Source organism: Silurus meridionalis, chromosome 4 (genome assembly GCF_014805685.1).
Source record: "Silurus meridionalis isolate SWU-2019-XX chromosome 4, ASM1480568v1, whole genome shotgun sequence".
In the NCBI taxonomy this organism is placed as follows: Eukaryota; Metazoa; Chordata; class Actinopteri; order Siluriformes; family Siluridae; genus Silurus; species Silurus meridionalis.
In genome coordinates, this window is record NC_060887.1 from 7,297,493 (window position 1) to 7,321,240 (window position 23,748).

The 23,748-nt window shown below is 41.2% G+C and overlaps 2 protein-coding genes across 8 annotated transcripts in view; one reads left to right on the forward strand and one right to left on the reverse strand.

Moving 5' to 3' along the window:
* Positions 1-2,622: 2,622 nt before the first annotated feature.
* Positions 2,623-8,081, forward strand: cog7 (component of oligomeric golgi complex 7). 2 transcript variants are annotated; one of them, XM_046848392.1, is made up of 18 exons: positions 2,623-2,883; positions 3,212-3,417; positions 3,492-3,640; positions 3,748-3,864; positions 3,958-4,126; positions 4,296-4,378; positions 4,548-4,670; positions 4,785-4,983; positions 5,211-5,338; positions 5,463-5,617; positions 6,190-6,306; positions 6,383-6,448; positions 6,538-6,718; positions 6,915-7,055; positions 7,215-7,298; positions 7,385-7,499; positions 7,574-7,717; positions 7,804-8,081. In XM_046848392.1, exons 2-18 carry the CDS (start codon positions 3,252-3,254, stop codon positions 7,968-7,970), a joined length of 2,304 nt encoding a protein of 767 aa, XP_046704348.1. In that variant the 5' UTR covers positions 2,623-2,883; positions 3,212-3,251; the 3' UTR covers positions 7,971-8,081. The 2 variants fall into 2 exon arrangements, with proteins under 2 accessions (XP_046704348.1, XP_046704347.1); XM_046848391.1 differs by having other exon boundaries at positions 2,623-2,872.
* Positions 8,082-13,014: 4,933 nt separating this feature from the next.
* The window catches only part of kcnc3b (potassium voltage-gated channel, Shaw-related subfamily, member 3b), a 55,292-nt gene continuing 44,558 nt past the window's right edge, over positions 13,015-23,748 (reverse strand). For 2 of the 6 annotated variants that reach the window (XM_046846982.1, XM_046846985.1), the window contains one exon: positions 13,015-18,021. Coding sequence is in view for 4 of the 6 variants with exons in the window: in XM_046846985.1 (XP_046702941.1) it covers positions 18,008-18,021 (14 nt within the window). In the remaining 2 variants the exon portion in view is untranslated. Of the gene's footprint in view, positions 18,022-18,577; positions 18,614-21,926; positions 22,979-23,748 lie in introns of those variants that run through there. The other 4 variants (XM_046846981.1, XM_046846980.1, XM_046846984.1 and 1 more) reach the window with 3 other exon arrangements.

Genomic DNA, 23,748 nt, shown 5'->3' on the forward strand with positions numbered 1-23,748 from the left:
CCAGTTGTGGTAGAAAATCCCAGATATGGCAGATTTCGTAGCGTGGTTGCTGAAAGCGCAACCTCTTTCAGCATCTGTGGTTATTGAGCAACTTTATCTGTCAGGAAATCTGATCTTATCTGAGACTTAGCATTAGTGTTTTTGCCGGGTTGTTTTTTTTTTTTTTTGGGTTTAGCATGATAAAATAAAGTTTAGCAAAGGTTTAGGGACACCAGACTTTTTCCAGCCATATTTGCTTGAGCACACGATTCTGCTGCTTTGGGTGGCGTGAAATCTTCCCTTCTTTTGCTATATAGCTCGAAACCCATCTAAATCCATCCTAAACTTTTGACGCTGACCGCCTAAAATGGTGTATAAGTTCATGCATCTGGTGTCTAAATCAGGTTTGTTCCCTTTTCAGTCTGGTTCCTCGTCTGGTTTCTTTCTCATATTGTCTGAAAGAGTTTTTTCCTCATCATCATAGACATAACTGACTATATATCACTGACCACCTTACTCCCCGACAAGCTCAACCTCTTCTTCACTTACCAGGTGAGCAGCCACTCACACTCTCCACCTCTGAAGTGTGTGGAGGCCCTGGGCAGGGTCAACGCACGGAATGCAGCCGGCCCTGACGGCATCCTTGGCCGTGTTCTTGGGTCTTTACGGATATCTTTAATCTGTCCTTGGCCCAAGCAACTGTCCCCACCTGCTTCAAGTCTGCTACCAGTGGCGAATCTCTCCTTCTGCACCGTGATTGGTGGAGCTGCTCGTCTTTCTGCGCATTTCATCTTTTAGCAGAGATGGAAGTGGAGTTTTGTTCCACATTATTTTGGTTGGTGAGGAGATGCCTGAGGAATGGAGAGGGAGTGTGCTGGTACTGATCTTTAAGAATAAGGGAGATGTGCAGACCTGCAGTAACTACAGGGGAATTAAGTTGATCAGTCACACCATGAAGTTATGGGAAAGAGTAGTGGAAGCCAGGCTGAGAGAAGAGGTGACCATCTGTGAGCAGCAGTATGGTTTCATGCCGAGGAAGAGCACCACAGACGCATTATTTGCTTTGAGAATGTTGATGGAGAAGTATAGAGAAGGTCAGAAGGAGCTGCATTGTGTATTTGTGGATTTAGAGAAAGCGTACGACAGGGTGGAGAGAGGAGTTGTGGTATTGTATGAGGAAGTCTGGTGTGTCAGAGAAGTATGTGAGGGTGGTGCAGGACATGTATGAGGACAGTGTGACAGCAGTGAAGTGTGCAGTAGGAACAACAGACGGGTTCAAGGTTGGACTGCATCAAGGATCGGCTCTGAGCCCTTTCCTGTTTACAGTGGTGATGGACAGGTTGAAGGACGAGGTCAGACAGGAGTCTCCATGGACTGTGATGTTTGTGGATGATATTGTGATTTGTGGTGAGAGTAGGGAGTAGGTGGAGAAGATCTTGGAGAGGTGGAGGTACATGCTGGAGAGAAGAGGAATAAAAGTCAGTAGGAGTAACACAGAGTACATGTGTGTGAATCAGAGGTAGGGCAGTGGAGGGGTGCGGTTGCAGGGGGAAGAGGTGGAGAAGGTGGAGGAGTTCAGGTACCTGGGGTCAACAGTGCAGAGTAATGGAGAGTGTGTTAGAGAAGTGAAGAAAAGAGTGCAGGCAGGGTGGAGTGGGTGGAGAAGAGTGATAGCAGGAGTGATTTGTGATAGAAGAGTATCTGTGAGAGTGAAAGGGAAAGTTTATAGGACTGTGGTGAGACCTGAGATGTTGTATGGATTAGAGACAGTGGCATTGAGTAAAAGACAGGAGGTGGAGCTGGAGGTAGCAGAGCTGAAGATGTTGAGATGTTCGTTGGGAGTTACGACATTGGACAGGATTAGAAATGAGTTTATTAGAGGGACAGCACATGTAGGACGTTTTGGAGACAAGATGAGGGAGGTGAGATTGAGATGGTTTGGACATGTGCAGAGGAGGGACATGGGGTATATCAGTAGGAGAATGCTGAGGATGGAGACACCAGGAAGGAGGAAAAGAGGAAGAACAAAGAGGAGGTTCATGGATGTGGTGAGGGACAGATGTAGGGGACAGGGGGGTATGGAGACGGATGATCCGCTGTGGCGCCCCCTAATGGGAGAAGCTGAAATACCCATCACTTTCTGTCTTATTCTTGTATATATTATATATAATTTTTTATCGTTCTGTTTTCTACTTCCACTTATACTGCATACTTTATACTTTTATTACATTTTATATTTTTACTTTTATTTTATTTTATATATTTTATTTATTTTAAGACATGTAGTCTGTATGAATGTGTCTGTGACGAAATAAAAATCGATTTTTATCATTTGATATAATAATATAAATCTTTCTTTCTTGTTTGGTAGAAAAAAGGATAAAAAAAAAAAGTTATAGAAGTTTATTAGATTTTTATTTTTGTTTGTATAGCAGTTTTTGAACAAAAAACAGGATAAAAAAATGGTGTGAATATATAAATTGTATATGAAAAATAAAAAATACGTTCATTTCATTTCCATCCATTTTTTTTTTGTTCTTAGACACGTCAAAAAAATTAAAAACAATCATATAAATAAAGATGACGCGCTAATGATTGGATTGACACACAAACTGACCAATCGCGTCGCAGTGGGCGGGGCTTCTCCCGATGACGTTTAAGGAAGTAATGTCGCTTTTGCTTGCGAACCCGGAAGTGGTGGAGAACCTTCAGGATCTGTGCCAGTATCTGCTCGGAGGTTGGAAGGCTGGAGGACGTGGTGGTGCTCCTGGAGATCTACCTGGTCGTTCTGGTCATCTCTTTTTCTTGGGCGCTTTATTTTTTGCTCGTGTCCAAACCAGGACTTGGTAAAAACTACAGGATGGACTGAAACCCAGGGCAGGAGGTGGATCAGGTTTGACCCAGGTTTAAATTCGAATTCATATCTCACACACTTCTGTGTCGACCCTGTTGAGATGTAACCGAGAAGCAGCTCTGTAGGACCAAAAAAAAACGTGCATGAAGTCTCCATTCGTGCTGATTGTTTATATCGTTCATATTCATGAGGGTTGCTTTGGTCACGTGGTGCGGGTATGCAAATCGGACGCTGCTGATTGGCTGGCGTTCTAAGCCTGGAGACTCCTTCCATCGGTTATATTATAGTCTCCATTTGCTCTTCTAAAAAGCTCCATATCTTCTGGGAAGCTCTTCAAGGTGTTCTACTAGATTTTTTTCTTCTCTCTCTCTTTCTCAGCGTGCTCTCGAGGATCCCGACAAAACTCGGATCTGCCGCCATGGACTTTTCCAAGTTCCTGGCCGACGATTTTGACGTGAAGGATTGGGTGAACGGGGCGTTCAAAGTGGCGCAGAAGGACGTGCCGGGGAAAGCGGACGCCCACGCCGCCACGCTGGTCATGAAGCTCCAGCTCTTCATTCAGGAAGTCAACAACTCCATCGAAGGTAAGGACGGATCCGGTGCGTACGCTTTATCACGTGACCTCTGAATGCCTCACCGTGTGTGTGTGGATCTTCAGAAACCAGCATACAGGCTCTGCAGAACATGCCCCGCGTCCTGAGAGACGTCGAAGCGGTAAAACAGGAGGCTTCGTTCCTCAGGGACCAGATGGTCATGGTGAAGGAGGATATCAAGAAGTTTGAACAGGACACCGTGCAATCCATGCAGGTCCTTCAAAAAAAAAGAACAATTGTATTTTTCCATTATACTGGCTGACATGGAGATTTCAATGTGTGTGTGTGTGTGTGTGTGTGTGTGTGGGTGTGTGGGTGTAGGTCCTGGTGGAGCTGGATCAGGTGAAGTCCAGGATGCAGCTCGCAGCCGAGGCCCTGCAGGAAGCAGATAAGTGGAGCACGCTGAGCGCAGACATCGAGGAAACCTTCAAAACTCAGGTGTGTTTGGTGTGTGTGGGGGTTAGAATGAGTGTCGACAGGTGTTTGACATTGTGTGTGTGTGTGTGTGTGTGTGTGTGTGTGTGTGTGTAGGACGTGGCTGTGATTAGTAGTAAGTTAGCAGCGATGCAGAACAGCCTGGCCATGCTGGTGGACACGCCTGACTACAGCGAGAAGTGTGTGCAGCTGGAGGCCCTGAAGAACCGACTCGAGGCCCTGACGAGTCCTCAGATTGTCTCCACCTTTAATACACACTCTACAGGTGTGTCTTTCACACACACACACACACACACACACACACACACACACACACACTCGATTTCATAGATACTTAAATGGTTTCTTAAAGCAACATCATAAACAATCCTTATTAACATGTTTTTAATTGTGTGTGTGTGTGTGTGTGTGTGTGTGTGTGTGTGCGCGCACAGATCAAGCGAAGCTGTTCGTGAAGGTGTTCACAGAAATGGACCGCATGCCACAACTCCTGGCTTATTATTACAAATGCCACAAAGTGAGGGTTTTACACACACACACACACACACACACACACACAGACATTTTGAAGGACACCAGTTCTTAATGTAATGATTGACACAGAAATGTAAAACACTGGTGTGTTCGGGTGTGTGTGTGTGTGTGTGTGTGTGTGTGTGTGTGTGTGTGTGTGTGTTTGTTTTCAGGTACAGCTGTTGAGTGTGTGGGAAAGTGTGTGTCAGTCCGATGCCCCTCTGAAGCAGCAGCTGTCCGAGTTCTACGACACACTCCTGTCCACCTGGTTCACACAGCTCCAGTGGAGCAGTCAGGTACACACACACACACACACACACACACACACACACACACACACAGAGCTTGTATGCACATTTGATGAATACCACAGTGAGTCTGGTGTGTGTGTGTGTGGTGTTCTTGAGCAGGTCTTCAAGAACCCATACGAGGTGGTGACGGTGTTGGCGATCCAGACCCTCGGTGCCATGGTCCCGCCAATCCCACAATGCATTGCAGACGCCCTGGATCTTTGTCCGGCTGAGAGCCGTCTAGACATGCTCCTGGAGCTCCACCAGACGGCAACCAACTTCAGCCGCAGCCTGGAAAACGCTATGCAGCCTCACCTCGGTGTGTGTGTGTGTGTGTGTGTGTGTGTGTGTGTGTGTGTGTGTGTGTGTGTGTGTGTGTGTGTGTGTGTAGAAACTTCCTAGCAACACCCAGACAACCACCTGAGATTACCATAGCAACCACATAGCAACCCTCAGGATAACTAACTGTCTGAAGTAGTGTAGCAGTGGTTTGTAAAGTACCTTGCTATATGTGTGTGTGTGTGTGTGTGTGTGTGTGTGTGTTAGGCGAGTGTAACCTGTTGAAGGTGTGTGAGCTGGTGTCGAGTGTATACGCGCCGTATAGAAGTTATCAGATGCAGTACGGAGACCTGGAGGAGAACAACTTACTGATCCAACTCAGTGCTGTACCGCTGGTTAGCCTCTCACACACACACACACACACACACACATAGAGATAACATATAAGATGTGAGATACATTTAATCCTCCCACAGTGGGGAAATTCACGTGTGTGTGTGTGTGTGTGTGTGTGTGTAGGAGAGCGGCGAGGTGCTGGACTGCGTGTTGGAGCTCACACACTCGGTACAGAAGGTGTTTGGTTTGGCGGCGGCGGCTGTGGATCGCTGTGTCAAACTCACAGAAGGACTTGGAGTGTGTGGCCTCATCAAAGCCCTGCGTGCACTGTTTACCAAGTACACACACACACACACACACACACACACTCGAACGCACTCGCACACATAAATACACACACGTGAGCGCACTGAAACACACATAAATATACACACACGCATACGCACGCACACACACATTTTAAGCACACGCATATGTGTGTATTTATTTATTTATTTATATATATGTATATGTACACATAAATACACACGTTTATACACACACAAATACACACACACACACACACACTGACCTATAAACACACACACACACACACACACAAATACACGCACACTAAAATATAAACACACACTTTGGGTTTTTTTTTTTTTGTCCTCTAACTGTCTCTCTCCCTCCCCCCATCTCTCTGTCTCTCTGTCCCTTTCTGTCTCTGTCTTGCTTTGTCTTTCTGTCATTATCACTTCTTCCCCTCTCGTTCTTTCTGTGTGCGTGTCTCCACCTGTCTCACTTTTTTTCCCCTCCTCTTCTCTCTTTCTGTTTGTCTTCCTTTCCTTTTCTTTCTGGCTACTTTTGCCTTCATGACTGTCTTTCTATCCATCATTCTCTCCATCTTCCCGTTCCTCTCTCGCAGGTACGTGTCGGATTTCTCCATCACGCTCCAGTCGATCCGGAAGAAGTATAAGCTGGAGGACACGCCCACGCCGGACATCTTCACTGAAGATTGGACGGCTTTCCAGAACTCGGTCAGGTGGGCGGAGCTTCATGAGCTACAGCATCGATACAGTAGATGAGATTTTCTGATGGTGTTTATTTGATGTGCGTAGGATCATCGCTACGTGTGGAGAACTTCTCCGGCAGTGCGGCGTCTTCGAGCAACAGCTTTCCAACAAGTAACACACACACACACACACACACACACACACACACACACACAGCATCAGAATATCGCTTTGGATTTACACCTGTCGCATCGCCGTAGGATCCTGGGAAAGGCGGGCCGTTTTCTGTGGGAGGGGTTTAACCCCCGGAGCCTGAGTGGCCTGCAGGAGGGCGGGGCCGAGAGGCGGGGCCAAAAAAATCCATGGCAAGAATATAACTATTTACAGCAGAGCAGCACGGCTGATTACAACACCCTGCTGGAAACGCTTCACACACTCAAGGTGTGTGTGTTATTGCTTTTCAAACACACACACACATGTCCGTACACACACAGGACTTGGTGAAGTGTGTGCTAATTTTTTTGCACCAGACACTGACAAGAGACTGTGTGTGTGTGTGTGTGTGTGTGTGTGTGTGTGTGTGTGTGTGTGTGTGTGTGTGTGTGTGTGTGTGTGTGTGTGTGTGTGTGTGTGGTAGGAGAAAGGGACGGGGAATTCGAGTCTCCTGGCAGACACCCGAGCAGCTCTGACTCGCCTCAATCAACAGGCCAATCAGCTCGCCTTCGACTCGGTCTTCCTGCAGATCAAACGCCAACTCTGTCTGCTCAACAAACCAGAGGTGTGTGTGTGTGTGTGTGTGTGTGTGTGTGTGTGTGAGAGACAATGAAAGATATGTACTGACAACACAAGACTTAAATCTGATTGTGTGTCACTTGAATTAGTTGTGTGTGTGTGTGTGTGTGTGTGTGTGTGTGTGTGTGTGTGTGTGTGTGTGTAGGTTCGAGGATCTGCTGCTCTGGGTGAAAACCTTACAGAAGATTTACCGACCTTCAGCCTTTCTCCACAGGAGTACATTACTAATGTAACTAACACACACACACACATGCACGTACACACATGCAGTCAGGGCTATTAAGTGTGTGTGTGTGTGTGTGTGTGTGTGTGTAGATTGGACAGTACATCATGTCTCTGCCGCTGCATCTGGAGCCGTTTGTGACTCAGGAGGATTCGGCGCTCGAGCTCGCCTTACACACCGGCAAACTTCCATATCCTCCTGAACAAGGTACACACGCACACACACACACACACACACACACACTCTTACTATAGTGCACTAATGCCACGGCTTTCCTGCAGGTGATGATGTTCCTGAGTTGGAAAACACTGCAGATTATTGGCTCGGGTCCATCGCCAGGGCGACCATGCAGACCTACTGCGATGTGATTCTGCAGATCCCTGAGCTGAGTCCTCAAGCCACCAAACAGCTGGCCACTGACATCGGTATCGTACACGCTACGCTATCAATCCCGCCGCCGATGACGACGACGAACGTTCACAATAAACCGTCTCACGTTTCTGTTCCTCAGATTACCTGAGCAACGTGATGGACGCCTTGGGCCTCCAGACGTCCCGAACCCTCCAGAACATCACGGCTCTCCTGCGCGCCAAACCCGAGGAATTCCGGAAGACGTCGAAACCCCTCCCCCGCCGTCTCTCGTCCACCATCGCCGCCATGCGTGGACTCGAGCACTGAGATCATAAAGACGCTCGTTTCCTGATTATGTCTCAGCTGGAATGACTGCGCTTTATATTGCTGCTTTATGTGCGTGTAACCTAAAGAAATAAAATCAATATCTGATCTCCATTTCCAACCAGAGTAGCTTCAGTGATGCCCGATAATTATACGCATTAATACGATCGAACTTGGAACCTAAAAAAAGTAGCGTAATGAGATGGTAAGAAGCATGCGGTAATAACGCAGTGGGAACAGTTATAACAGTTTGTTGTGGAAGCGTTTAATAAAATCAGTGATTGACTGATTTTTTTTTTTTATGTAAAATGATTATAACAGAGTAATAACATTGTAATAATGCTGTGTAGTAATAACATGGTAATGACACTGTTATAACGTTGTAATAACACGCGACATTTGGTTTCAGTTATTACGTAATATAGTAATTACATTATTACATTGTAATAATACCGTGTAGTAATAACATAGTAATTACATTGTTACTTTGTAATAACCTGACCGTGTTATTCTTTATAAAAAAAAAAAACAGATATAACATGGTTATAATGTACTAATTACTTTGTAGTAACCCTGCAGTTGTATTTCCAAGATAATTGTAACAACATAGTAATAACACAGTAATAAAACAGTCATAACATAGTAATAGCCCACTGCAATAGCTCAACTTGCTTGGACCATATTAAAACAATAGTAATAACACGGTAAGCGTTGTATTTACAATGTCATTACTCGGCTGAGACAATCTTATAATAGTCATAACAGTGTTATCAAAAAGAAAACATTAATAACATACATTTTAAGCATTATACCATGGTAATAAACATGGATAGTCTCCGTCTTTCGACTGCTCCCATTAGGGGGCGCCACAGCGGATCATCCGTCTCCATACATCTCTGAAACGGCAAATCTGCCACAGAGACGTTTGACATGACGTTTGAAAAGTAAAAGAACATCACTAGAAGATGACAAAAGACCAGGAAGGCCTTCGACAAGCTAAACCCCCCCGAAAATGTCGAAATCCTTCGACAACTTGTACTCACTTCCGCACCCTTACTACTCACCAGGTTTGGTTCCTGCGGACTTGGGCTTCTTCTCAAAGATGAAGGTCCAGCTCACCGTTTTGTCCCTATTGCGGAAGTCGGTGCAAATTGCAGAAGGTGCTTGACGCTCCCAAGGGACACATTCCAGAAGTAGCAGGAATGCTGGAAGTGCTGTATTGCTGTGCAAGGGGACTATTTTGAAAGTGATCGTGTGATAACATCGATGAATAAAGTACTTTCTTGTGAACATAGAAACTTTTTAAAACCACCTACATTTAGATTTTATGGCATTTGGCATATGACATTTGGTAAACCCTCATCCAGAGTGACCAAGAGCTAAGAGCCTTGCTTAAGTGCTCAGCAGTGGCAGCTTGTTAGTCTGGGATTTTAACTTGTGACCAATGGCTTCTACCTACTGGGGAATAAAAATAAAAAAAAACACACATTGTTGGTCATTGTTTATCATTTCCAACAACGAGATTTAATACTCTACAGAACTAAGAGCCACAACAAAAAACTACCTGGGGTACCCCAACAATAGCACCCCCAACAAAAGAACACCAAATAAGTTTCAAGAACTTCGAATAAAACCAGGGTGAACTATTATGAGGTTCACCAAAATCCTTCTAATCATGAATCAACATACAATCATAATCAGCATGGACACATTTCAAGTGCCCAAGTTACTGAGCAACTTTAGAATTTCAAGACTTTATTTCTGATAAATGGACATTTGGTGCCACTCAGATGAGGAGGAGGTTCCCTCACAAGTCTGGTTCCTCTCAAGGTTGAAAAATGCAGATTTTTAGACCTCAGGTTGTAGTCCAATTTTGGAGACCCAGATGGGACTAAAATGATGTAAATGATTAGATGCAGTCCATGTTACTGAAGTGTTTTTGGCTTCTGCACAAGAACAACATTATTTTCAATAACTTGCCTGAGTTAACAGTTTCCAAAGAGGGCTTATCTACCACGCTAAATGTGGTTGAAAATCCCAGATATTGCAGATTTTAAAAGCGATAATGAAACGTCTTTTGAGTGTGATTATTGAGCAACTTTTGTTTGTCAGGAAGTCGTTTTTTCATAGTTGTATTTACGCTTTATAAAAATCAATGTCCTCTAAAATTTGCCCAGCCAAGGGGGCATCATTTTGCTGCGGGATGGAGCTACCTTGCCCTAATTCACTGTCTGTACTTGCAAAGCTCCTCTGGGAAACGCAGCGCCGTGATGAAGCGATCTTCAGACTTATCTCCTTGTTGTCTCGTATGATGCGTTACACATTCAATCCTGCATTTCTTCACTCACGAGCCATTCTGAAGTGAAGCACAAATGATGCGAGGATACCCTCTGCCCCCCTCTGCTTGCTGTGTGAACCAACGCATTCACTTGGTTCGCTTTTCTCGCTATAACTCGAAGGTCTGGTACAACTCTAAACCTTTTAAACATTTAGGTCCACATCCATTCCTAAAGGCACCTCAAACCTCTCATTAGCACTGCTCTACGGTTCCTCTAAAACGCAACCACCATTCGACTGGTCCTAAAATATCTCAGAGGAACAATGCTTCTTGACTCTTCTCTGTTCTGGTGAGAAGGTGGTAAAACAAACTTGAACAAACCAGCATTAGAACCAGCATTAGAAAGCATTTATTGATGGAGACTTTAAAGCACTCTGTAGGTGGATGTGTTGAAATGCCATCAAATGTGAAGAGACGGCATTGGATGACATGCATCTTTTTAAACGTTCTTTTAAACCGCCGCTAGGGGGCGCTACATAACCATGCCACCACACTAACCTTTACTGTATTGACACTTAAACTGACCAATCATAGAGGAGAGTGGAGTTTACAGGAAGGTAAAACAAAAAAAAAGCAATGACTCTGACCAGGAAGTAGCTGTGAACCTTCAGGATATCTGGTTGTAGGCTAATTTTCTGCTTAGAGGTGACAAGGTGGAAGGCTGGAGAAGGTGGTGCTGCCGCTGGAGATCCATCTGGTTGATCTGGTCTGGATGGATACACCTGGTTCCAGACAGTACCTTAGTTTTCATGTTTAACCAAGTTCCATGTTTATCCTCCTTTAAAATGTAACCCAGTGACAGAACAAACATGTGACGTATGAATGAGGAGAAGAACCATAGGTCATGTGGTACGTTTATGCAAACTGAACGCTGCTGATTGGCTGCTCTTAATGAGTAGCATACACCCCCCCCATCTATTATTTTCCATTTCACTGCTTGTATTTTTATTTTTTTTACCTGTATCACACTCTTTCTTTCTCACTTCTTTCATTGTTTTACCTATATCACTCACTCTCTCACTTCTTTTATTATTCTACCTGTATCACTCAATTCATCTCTCCAACATAGACCGTGTAAATGTCCAGGTAAATGTCCAGGTGAATGTCAAGGTGAAGGTCTGATTGAAGGTCCAGGTGAAGATCAAGGTGAAGGTCCAGATGAAGTGGTCCAGAACATCACAGCAAACTTGAAGAATTCCAACAGATGACTAAACCCCTCCTACGCCATCTCTCATCCACCATCGCTGCACTGTTCTCCATTTCTTTGTTAAATCCATGGTCAGTGTGAATCCTGAATTGTGTTAGACTGGTAAGGAAATTCAGGTGTGATCCTGGATTGTAATTGGCTGGAAGAAAGTTCATGTCTAAATGCTAGATTGTGATTGGACGTGGAAAGTTCATGTGTTTGATTGTTAAACACACAAATCTGTGTTCTTTTATAAATGCGCTGCTTAGAAACACCTGTAACCATGGTAACCTCCAGTTCCAGGTCCATCCAGAGTGAGACAGCGAGTAGAGACACTGCCAAATGACTTTACTGAGCTCCGTAGAGGAGTTTTTTGTTTGGTGGAACTGTGTGGTGATTTATTTGAATAAAATACATGGAGTCCAAATTGGGACATTTTTGTCTCTACCAGAAGAACTTGTATAAGATGGAGACCAGGAGAGAAGACCCCCACAGTCACACATGGAGGTGGAAGCTTAATGGTTTGGGGTTGTTCTGGAGCAGGGACGTTTCTGGAAAGTGAAAGGAATCCTAAACCAACATGGCTCCCATTCCATACTTTAACACCACGCAATTCCGTCTGCACAGCAAAGTATTTCAGCATTTGGATAAAAGAACTGTCCAGGTGCTGAAAGTGTGTAAAGCTGTTCTTCATGCTAAGGGGGGATTTTTCACTGAAAATGAGATTTCCGGACATTTATAGATTTATATAGAAACAAAAAGTGCATGCATGTGTCTCTTAAAATACATCAAACACTAAACTCAGGGTTTTCACACTTTTTAAAGACCAAATTCTCATTGATATTTTAAAATTTTTTTTGTAAAGCTGAGACAAAACATGGGCGTTGATGCTGATTAGCCTTACCTGTGTGCCGTTAAACCGTTTGACCAGTAGATGGCGTTCAAAACAAGAAGACCTGTGAATAGGCTAAATGATCTGAACCAAAAAAAAAAAAACGTTTTAGAAATCAGCCTTCGTACCTACAACTACAACACCACAGGGGAAAACGGCTAAATGATAACAAAGCTAAATCGTTTGCTAGCTGTACGTGGTGCTTCCTTCCTGACTAGCATTAACTACATTCCGGCTCCACGTGTTGCGTAATCAATGATCTGAGAATACAGCTACGTAGCTCACGTTGTCCGCGTTGATGTTTTGATTTCACACGAAAACGAGAGCGATTAACTGCAAGTCTTAGCGATTGTTGTTTTTTTGGGAAATGTTCGTCCACCAATGGACTCAAAGTCACATAATTTGTCCAAAAAGTCACAATTTTTCCCAAGATCACAGGGAGATCCAATTTTTTTTTTGGCTACCTGTATCAATTTGTGGATTTTGTGTACCGTGATTAGCATTCAGATATACGTTTAAGCTAGGTAACATTGACGAGATTGAGAATGAAGTCCTCCTTGGTATTTATTATAACACACACACACACACACACACACACACACACACACACACAAAGCAAGGAAGCACAACATGGTTACTAATTACTTTAATCGTCTTAATTACTGATCATGTTGATTGGGCTGGCAGTGGTCAGTGTGGCAAAAGATTTGCATATCTGTAATTCAAGTACACAAAAAGAAAAAATGAAACACAACATCATTACACACAAGACGCGGCGATCCAATCAGCCGGTTAGAAAGAGCGGGAACGCAAACAAACGCGATCAAGTGATAAGGAAAAGGCGGGAACGATCGTTTTTTTCAAATTCACCCATCACACCCCGCCCCCTCAAAAGAAAACAAAAAACAAACATCTTCACAAAGGAAATGTGTGTAACGCAAACAGAAAATGAATGAGTGCATTCACACCATGTCAATGACATGCATCAAGCTTGCATATGTGTGTGTGTGTGTGTGTGTGTGTGTGTGTGTGTGTGTGTGCGCAAGATAATTCGGTGTATCGCTACTTTAAAATCTGTCATATTTCAGGAAACAAAAAAAACATGGACAAACTATGGAACATACCCATATTCAGGTGAAACATTCAGTGAATTTGTGATTACCACCAAAACACACACACACACACACACACACACACACACACACACACACACACACACACACACACACAGGCTTTTAAAGGTATTCCCATGGTTGATTTGAACGTGAAGTCGAAAAAATAAAAGCCCAAAACAATTGTATTAGTGTATATAAAGTACCGAGCAGACGTCTAGACGTCTAGACAGGACGATTTGTAACATTGTAACGTTAATATTTTAGAGGAGCCGTTTTATTTATTTATTTATTTATTTATTTATTTTTTGCCCTCTGCTACTTATATGAGGTGAAACAATTTCAATTGTTCCGATTGAAAACGACAAGGGGCGGGGCTTATCATAACATCACCGAGGACGTCGAAGTAGCTTTTTTTTTTTTTACCCCTAGTGGGGCGGAGCTAACTTCATATAAAATCTGGGATATTTCACAATCCCTTTCATGAAGGCTTTCAGTAATTGTTTTTTTTCTTTTTTTTAGGTTGCGCGAATTCGAATATATTCGATTCATGCAAATTTTCGGTGGGCGTGTCCGAGACGATCGTCTGACCGGTACTGTATATAAAACACGCATGTATTTATGAGCACACTTATTTTCTTTCATAGCAGCATCTGAAAAACCTGGCAGTCTGAAACACAGTGTTCTTCACCGTTCTTCCACGTTATACCTCTTTTGTGCTTTTTTTCGGTCTCTCTGTCCATTTATCAACCCGTCCGTCCGTCTGTCAACCCGTCCATCTCTCTCTCTCTCTTTTTAAACTCCTTTGTCTTTTTTCAAAATGGCAGCATGTCATGACGATAATTGACGCTAACACAGCCAGAGAGTGTAAAACGAAATCGAATATTTCGGGCCACTCAGCTACACACACACACACACACACACACACACATACACACACACACACAGTTGTTGCTACTGGAAATCGCTCTGCTACAGTTTGCGGTCTAACACACGAGCCAAAACATTACGAACGCCTCTCGGCATCAGGAAAAAAACAAACAAACGAAGTTCGTCCGCGCCACTCGATACGCCGTTTTCACGTCCGCACACGTGATCTGGGCACCTGCAAATTTTGAGCTACGGATGAAAAAGAAATCTGCCCAGTCTGTGATACAGGATCGAACGTTATCGAGGCTACTGAAGCAACGTGGGGACGGACGATCGGGAAACCAGAGACAAAATGGTGTGTTGGAGGGCTTGGGTCAAACAGGCAAATCCGGTCACGTGGAGAAGTTTGGAGGTATGTATTGTCCACGCTAAAAATTCCACTCGCTAGCAAATTCTTTCCGACAAACATACGACGACTACGCAAACATTTTCTACGCGATAAACAGACGAATACCAATGAGGTCTCGGAACAACTCCAAGAGAATCACGTGGTCCGACTTTTCTTCAGTTCCCCCACTCACAGTTCAGTTCTTACCTGTTGTTACGTTGTTGCGTCTATATAGAAATATGGAATCTATGGAACTTTTAACTGTATTGGATGGCTTTGAATGCGTCCTTCAACAAGGAGACCCAAACTTGATATGGAAGATATCTTGCTATAGAGCTACTAAACAACTTTTGGATGAAGGCGAATGCTGACTGCACCCCAGGCCTTCTAACCTCACCAACATCAGTACCCGCCTTTACAAACGTTCTTGAACGAATCTGTGGAATGGAATGGAATGTTCCAAAAAAAATTCGGTTTGCAGGTTTTCCCAGGCCTCCACACACACAATCGATTTTTCAAATCGAACAGCTCCACAGCGCCACCAGGTTTTCGTCTTGCGAATACGTCCGGGCATACGGTAAGCGTCCCTGCTCCTCTGCTCACAGTCGGACCTGCATCGGAAGACTTCTAAAGACTGCAGGATTGTGCAAGAAACCGAGGACGCGATCGAGCAAAAGACGTCTTCGAATCGCGCGATTTCCGTATTGCTGCTGTTCGTTTTTCCGAACTTTTCGGCTACGGTACGATAAAAAAGAGAAAGAGAGACAAAAAGGTGGACAGACAGGTGGACTGGAATGCAAGCAAAGACAGCCAACTGTCTTCTTTCTTCTTCTTTTTTTTTTTCACCTGAGACTAGACAATCTGTTGTCTATAAAAAGAAAATTTCCCATAACACCCTTCTACAACGTCCACAGCATTCGCATCATTATCGTCGTCGTTTTTTTATTTTTTTATTGCCACTTCGACTCGAGTCAGACTTGAGAATGAGATGTGTGGATAGATCATTTTTGCTTAGCAAAGCATGCTGGGAAAAAAAAGGCGGCGGCAGCTGGATTGAAAAAAATAAGGAAGGCCGGAGAATCAGCACCACATTGGCTACAGAAGAAATAAATAAGTAAAAAATAAATAAATAATAAAAAAAGGCTCTCAGCACTTGAACACTACCAGACGACAGATCACACACTCATGCCTGCGAAATGTGCATTCGTGGACGAGTGACGTCGACGTGGGAGTCAGAAGAAGCGGGGCAAGAAGGAAGAAAAAAAAAAAATTGGACTTTTTTTTTTTTTCAACCTTCGAAAAAAAGCAGTTTTTCTTGCAGTCGTACATATATTAACATTTCGATATTTATTTACAGATTTTTTACTATTTCAAAAACAAAATATAGCTCTTTTTTTAATATAATCTTTTTTTATATATATTCCTTGCATATTATTTTTATTTGATCTTTTTTTTTTTTTTAAAGCCCTCCTTAATTCAACTAAGGGCTTTTAGAAAGAAAAAAAAAAAACCTCATGCGAAGAACTCATGCTGGTAAACAAAGTTATAAAAAATTTTATTTCTTTTTTTAATTTCTTTTTTTTTTTTTTTAGATTTGTCCTTGCATTATTTTCTCTTTTTATTTATTAATTTATTCTGATCTCCACTTGCCCAGTGTTCATGCTTCCTTTATTTTCAGGAGCTCTTTATATATTTAGTATTTTTTATTTGTATTATTTTTTCAGTCTGCTTTCCTACGGACAAATCGCGGAAGCCGTCGCAGTTTTGAATCGCAAGGGTCTTTTTTTTTTTTTCAGACGCAGTGTTATTTTTCTTTTGTTTCCTTGGGTGCACAACTGCTCTTCTTTTATTTCTCCCGCCCACTTATCAAAATATATTCTACATTGTACATTTGTCCTCCTATTTTTTTTTATTTCTTTTTTTAAACGGAAATACCCAATCTCCTTGAAGGACATTTCAAGGACATCGAGACCGAGCGAAAGGTATGACAGGAGCTTTTTAGACCTCCATCTGTCTAAAAAAAAAAAAAGGGGTAGGGGTGTTTAGCATGCACACGTTATTGGTCCGAGCGGTCGTCGATGATGTGGCAGTGTGTCAGTCAAGTGTTGATGTGCACATGGATTCACTATGGCAGCTTTAGCTCTATTTCTACTACTACTATTCATAATATTAATAATACTAACAATAAAAAAATCAAGTAATCAGTTTCAAAGAAAGACTTTAGAGGAACGGGGTCTTCTCAGAGAAACGCATTGTCGTTGCTGCTAATAAGTAAGCTTGGCGGAGATTTGCGCATTGAGCATTAGCCATCCTGCTACGCCTGGTCACCTATGGAAATTCACCTATTAAAACAGAGTATGGTAGCTAAGAAACTGATGTTGGGCTCTGGATTTGTCAGTTGAGGGCTTTGGTCTGGCGGATTAAACGAGTTGCCTTTTCTGAACTGATGATAAAGAATGGAAGACTCATGTCAGAATAGCAACCCATATCATAAAAAAGTCAAAAAAACAATCAGGAATGTACTATATATGTACACACACACAGACACACACGTACAAGTTACGGGGGTCGTGTAAAAAAAAGAAAAAACTACACAGGACAGTAATGCTGACGGCAAGTTCCTCCGGAATGCTAAAAACGATAAAGGTTTGTGCGTGACCAAGTGGTCGTTAGTCGGTGTGTGCAAACCGTTAATGAATATCCAAGTCTCTAAAAATTGCTGGAGAGGATTCTCTAACCAACAAATGCTACAAAGGGTTAGCAGAGATGCTACATGATTAATCTAGCTCGGTCCGTGTGGAGCTCCGGAACTGCAGATTATCGTAGCAGGCGGAGTTTTTCTGGTGTTTTCTTTTTTTTTTTTTTTTTCGATCTCGTACGGCAGACACGAAGCATCATGGAATGTTTTTGCTTGATTTTTTTTTTTCTCATAACTTTCCTTTCTAAATCTGATCGAAAATAGCCCAGTGTCTCTCTCTCTCTCTCTCTGTGATTTAGGAAGTCTTTCTGTAGAACAAGGAACGGGTCCAGAATTCCAAGAGGTTGCTTTGGTTACTGTGTTTGAAGATCCAGCCTCAGGTGTTTTTTTTTTTTTCTTTTTTTTTTTCCCCTTTTATCCATGTCTTTTCGTCTGGGGGAAAAAAAAATTCTTTTCGCCATACCAACGTTCCTCAAACGTCGCATCTGGATGATGCGCCTCCGTCCGTAAACTCGGAAAACACTTAACCGTGTCTTCTTTAAAGAATCGGCGAACGCTAGAAACTTAACACTGTGGACAAAAGCAAAAGACAAGAAGCGGGTTAGAAAATCACTTTTTAAACTGCAATGACCTTTAACATACGATTTTGGGTTTTATATAAAAGTATTTAAAAAAATGTGTAAGTATTGGTGGTTAAAAAAAAAAAAAAAGTAATGGATTTGAAATAAAAAACAAACAAACAAACAAACAAAAAAAAAAACAGTGAACAGATTGAACCAACATTATACATAAGGCACATGCATTTCACACTGGTGTGTAATGTATCTTTGAAGGGGTGTAAAACTCCAGTCTTGGGAAAAAACACATTACATCAACTTATGAAAAGAATTCTTCATTGATGACGCCATTCTACCCCAAAATTCATGCCATGTTGTAGCTGAAAAAATTGCAGAAAACTCTTTTTTGGAGGGGGTTTTAAACAGCAAGAATGGAATAATCCACCCCAGATACATTGATTTTCATTAATACTTGATGAATTGTCATTAGACAATTAAAAAAAAAACACTCATAAAAAGGAAACTTGTTTAAAAAAACTAAAAACAGTAGAAAGCTGGGGTGGCTTTACCTGTCGATGGCGGTTAAAGTTAAGCATGCGAAAGTTCTGTTAACAGATAATTCACTATTAACTGTAGTTTCATGTAGCAATCATGTAGCATTGGATTCATTTTGACATTCTGTAAAAGCTTCTTTGAGACAATGTCCATTGTTTAGAGATGGATTGAATTTTATTTAATTGAATTTTGGAATATTTTTAAACACACACTAAGAGAAATAAGGAGAAAGGCTGTTGGTTATATGGTAACATCGTTTTTAACAGTGCGGATATTCGGATCATTTGAAGGTCAGTTTTCACTGGTCCTGGTTTTGTTTTTTGTAAGAGAAAAAATAGGTAGAATATAACCGCCAGAACTATCTAGAACATTACCCTGGACCTAAGTCAGTGTGGGACATCTTGAGGTTATATATAAGGGGAATTAGGATCAGTGTACATGTTTGTATGTTGAATAAACAGTGGGTGCACATATGGTATATAAGTGCAGCATCGATTTAATGGAGTTAAATACATCAATATATCACACACAAAGACACACAACAACAACAGCAAAAAAAAGAAAATACATGAACAAAATACTATACATACCACTAACACCATACAGACATTTGGACACAAGAGAGAAACACCAACATACAGCGAGAGATACATTATAGGTCAATTTAATGGGTTTTCACATATATTGTGTCAATACAGGTACGTACAGCAAAGTTGGCAGGTCAAGCTAGTTAAATCTAGCTAGTGGTTTATGTTCATAGGTTTCTTATTCTTTTTCCTTTTCTGTTTTTCAAATAACACACAAAGCAGCTTAAAATTAGCCTCATAGAGGGAGCTTACAATTTTCATAACAAAGATGTCTGAAAGTGTCCTGATCCTGTTGTATCAGTTACAACAATATGGAACACACACTCACGCTACACAAAAAAAAGTGCTGAGATTTTTTTAAATGTCTCTACATTTTCTAAAAAGAAACAAACAAAAAACATGTTTTGTACAGCTACATACTACACCAACAGGACAGTAATACAGATATACAAGTGGACATTGATTGACTGGATGACAAATGGAGAAATGGTGTGTGGTATTGATCAGGGAAATAAAACTCTCCTCCCTGGTTAATCACATCATTCGTTTAATGAGATTTTGTTAGCGAATGAAAAAATGCCTCTGGAGATCTTGTAGGCCGTGCTGCTCTTACCGAAGGCTCTTACTTTAATGGAGCACGTGCAGCTCTGAGGAAATTGCTATTGCACTCAGGAGCATCTTAAGATACACAAAGGTGTTTCCTGAATCTATTGCAGTAGCACACATCCAAAACGTTAGAAGTCATTACAGTGTTCCTACTAGAAGGTTAAGGTAAAAAAAAAAAAAAAAAAAAGCCAAAAAAAGTCAAAAACCACTTTATTTATTTAAGAAATGTCCCCATAATGCACTACATGGGAAAAATGTGTTGTGTATGGAATGTCCTCATAATTTTCTAAAAGATGTGTTTATGTTAATAGTAAATAGTACTCTAAAAGAAAGTGTCCCCATAATGTATTAAAAGAGAAAGTGTTTGTGTAAAAAAAATATTCCTATAGTACTCTAAAAGAAAGTGTCCACCCAATGCATTAAAAGAGAAAATTTGTTTGTGTAAAAGATATTTCCATAGTAGTCTAAAAGAAAGTGTCCCCATAATGCATTAAAAAAGAAAATGTTTGTGTAAAAAATATTCCTATAGTACTCTAAATAAAAGTGTCCCCATAATGCATTAAAAGAGAAAGTGTTTGTGTAAAAAATAATCCTATAGTATTCTAAATAAAAGTGTCCCCATAATGCATTAAAAGAGAAAGTGTTTGTGTAAAAAATAATCCTATAGTACTCTAAAAGAAAGTGTCCCCATAATGCATTAACATAGTACTCTAAAAGAAAGTGTCCCCATAATGCATTAAAAGAGAAAGTGTGTTTGTGTAAAAAATATTCCCATTGTACTCTAAAAGAAAGTGTCCCCAAAATGCATTAAAAGAGATTGTGTTGGGTACCAAATGTCCCCATAATACACTAATGCACATCATGGATCTTCAGGCTGTTCCTGTGGAAATATCCTCAGCAGCAGCGAGTGGTTTTTAGACGATTCATGTTTTTCTCTCTTAGATTCTATTAGGAACCCTTGAATGACTTCCATTCTAGCCTTTCGGTTTACATTCCTGATTTACTCCTGCTACGGAAAACAAGCATAAATTTCTAGAAATCTCCAAGATTCGCAATGATGGGGTGCCATGTTTAAAACAAAATGGCTCCCAGATTGACTGATTCTGTGTTAGGAAACTAAGTGACATCTAATGCTAATACATCATCACCTACCTACACAGTTATCTGCAATTATTGCAATATACTATTTTACTTATTATTACTGTTTTTATTCCAAGGAAGCATTCATTTTTCTTAAAAAATGGCTTTGTCTGCATTTTATTGATTTATTTTCTCAAAATTCTGGAAGCACTCAGTCTGACCAGACTGTAATGTAATATATATATATATATATATATATATATATATATATATATATATATATATATATATATATATATATATATATATATTTATCAAACAAAAAAGATACACAGATATAATTACACTTTGCGTATATATCATATATAAACGAGGTAACGGGAATGCTTTTACAATAAAAAAACATCTTGAAAATACATTGGGGGGGAAAATCGGTCAGAAAAACAAACAAAGAAAAAAAACGACAGGACGTTACAAAGGAAAAAATAGCAAGGAGAAGCTCTAAAGTAGGAGCATCGTCATCATCTTCAAATTTTCTGATCTACTACATACACTGATCAGAACTCTATTAAGCAACACATGTTTTTTTTTTTTATTAGTGAAAAAAAAAAGATTTGTGCATGACCTCTGTTTCCAACATTATGACTGGTATATTGCATATATGCCCAAAAATAAATGTAAGTTTGTTGTAAAAAAAATTAAAAATAAAATGTATTTCTATAATAAAAAAAAAGAAAAAATTATAATGCTTTTTAATGCCCAAATTGTATATTTTAGCATGATTATATGAAGGCATTATATATATTTTATTTTAAATTTTTTTTTTAATTTATTTATTGTACAAATGCAGATAAAAAAAAAAAAAAACTGGACAAAATGAAAAAAGAAAAAACCCACCCAATAACAAATATGGCAAGAATGTAAAAATAAAAAAGATATATAAAAAAATTAAAGGAAGTAACAAACAAAAGTGGTCGAATGAATGAGTGAATGAAGCAGCTCCGTTATCTGTATATAAATAGAACAATAGCTAGTAAGCAAAAAAAATAAGATATATATTGCCGTTATTATTCGCTCGAGTAGTAGATAATTCTATTTCAAACTTTTATTTTTTAAACCTGTTTGCATAAGGATCATATATTATATCATATATACACTAGTGTGCACTCGTGTACGCAATCAAAATTTCGTGATGGTCCTTCGGTCCCTTGAGCGAGGTTAGTGAAATGTCAGACGTAGAGGGCGCTCTTGTCGTCGTCCCGGAAATCTCGCTCGAGTGATGAGGATGAAGAACTATAGCTTTAGTGTAGAATTCACAATCACACACACCGCTTTCTACTTCGAGGTTCACACTAGTGAGCGATAAGGGGTGAGGAACAATTGACCCTGACGGATTCGATGCTAATCACGCTAAAGGGAACAGTAAATAAAAATCGTCTGGAATGACGTATCCTGAATCCTGACGTTTCTTCGGTGTTCCATTTCATCCTTGCAGAGTTTTTTTTTTTTACCTTATTCGTGGAATCCGACAGGAAGTAGCAGAAGTTCGACTCCTATGGTGAAGGTATATATAAAGCCGGTTCTCGCTAGCTGGACATCAAAGCCAGGATGAATTTTAGCGCGTAAAGTTTCTTTTTTTGCGTTTAACTACAAATTCTGCCTACATGTACACGTATAATCCCACCACCTAGTGTGAACCTACGGCTAAGACGTTTTCCGTTTTTTTTTTTTTAAACAAATTTCTAGCTAATCTTTAATCGTGGATCTCACTAGGGTGTGTGTGTGTGTCTTCTCTCAGCACTACTTAATACGCATGCACCTGAAGCCGAGTGGACGAAGACGGCGAAGGAAGACCTCTCGAACTTTCACGATGGTTATTGCTTCCCCATTGATTTCCACTGAGAGACTGGAGCCTCCTTTCGCCTCTTGCTGTTCCCCTGTCCTGAGTTTCTAGCGTTTATGTGTTTGTTTTTTTATTTGTTTCGCTCTACAATATGGAAGGGATGGGTGAGCGGCAGCGGCGCAGGGGTCCCGGGGCCTCGTAGGGGTCGAAGGGCGCGCCGGTGATCGGCGTCAAACGCAGCGAGGACCCTGCCATTCCCGATATGTTGTTCAAGCTGCGGGATTTCTCGTAGCCTGTGGCTAAACGTTTTTTTTTGGGGTTGGATTAGTCAGTTAGTAGTTAAATAAATTTTTGTTGGTTTGAAAGTGAGTTCCGATGGAGTTAGTGAGAGCAAACGGAAGTTGATGGAGCAGAAATGAAATGAGAGGGACTCAAAGGAATGTTCAAATAAAGGGAGGACATCAAGAAGACACACACACACATATACACACACACACACACACACACACACACAAGGGACAAGACAGGACAAAACAAGAAAAGGCGTGTTATGAATCACTTCGTACATTTCCGTCCAATAAAATCCACCACACACACACTTATATACACGCACACACTTATCACACTTATATACACACAATTGTTCACTGAACTCATATAGAACTCTGTCAGCTGAAGGAAACACGTCCCATGGATACGGGGCATTACATGTGTTTCGAACGACTAGAGACAGAGTGGCACGGAGGTCTAGATTCGGTACTACGGCGAGGAGACGCTCAGTGCTGCTGGAGGCCACCAAGGACCCCATTTTGTACTGATATCAGCAGCCAACATGGACTAAGCGTCCTTAATGAGAAGTAACAGTGTGTCCCGAAGTCACGTCTAGTCAAAAAAAAAGTTGGAAATCGTTTTCTGGACACGGATCGGACCCATGTAGGATTGTCCCAATTTTGGACAACTCGGGCCCCTCGATCCATTATGAGTTCACAATCTAAATTTGAGAAAAAATGTGCTTCATGCAACATAATGATTAAAGTGTTAAGCCATTGGACTTTGGATCCCAAGTTTG

Excerpts from the sequence above, each read along its gene's own strand:
- cog7 (XM_046848392.1), top strand. The coding sequence starts at position 3,252 with ATGGACTTTTCCAAGTTCCTGGCCGACGATTTTGACGTGAAGGATTGG. Across the intron at positions 3,641-3,747 it reads ACACCGTGCAATCCATGCAG|GTCCTGGTGGAGCTGGATCA; the intron begins GTCCTTCAAAAA and ends GTGTGGGTGTAG. Across the intron at positions 4,379-4,547 it reads ATTATTACAAATGCCACAAA|GTACAGCTGTTGAGTGTGTG; the intron begins GTGAGGGTTTTA and ends GTTTGTTTTCAG.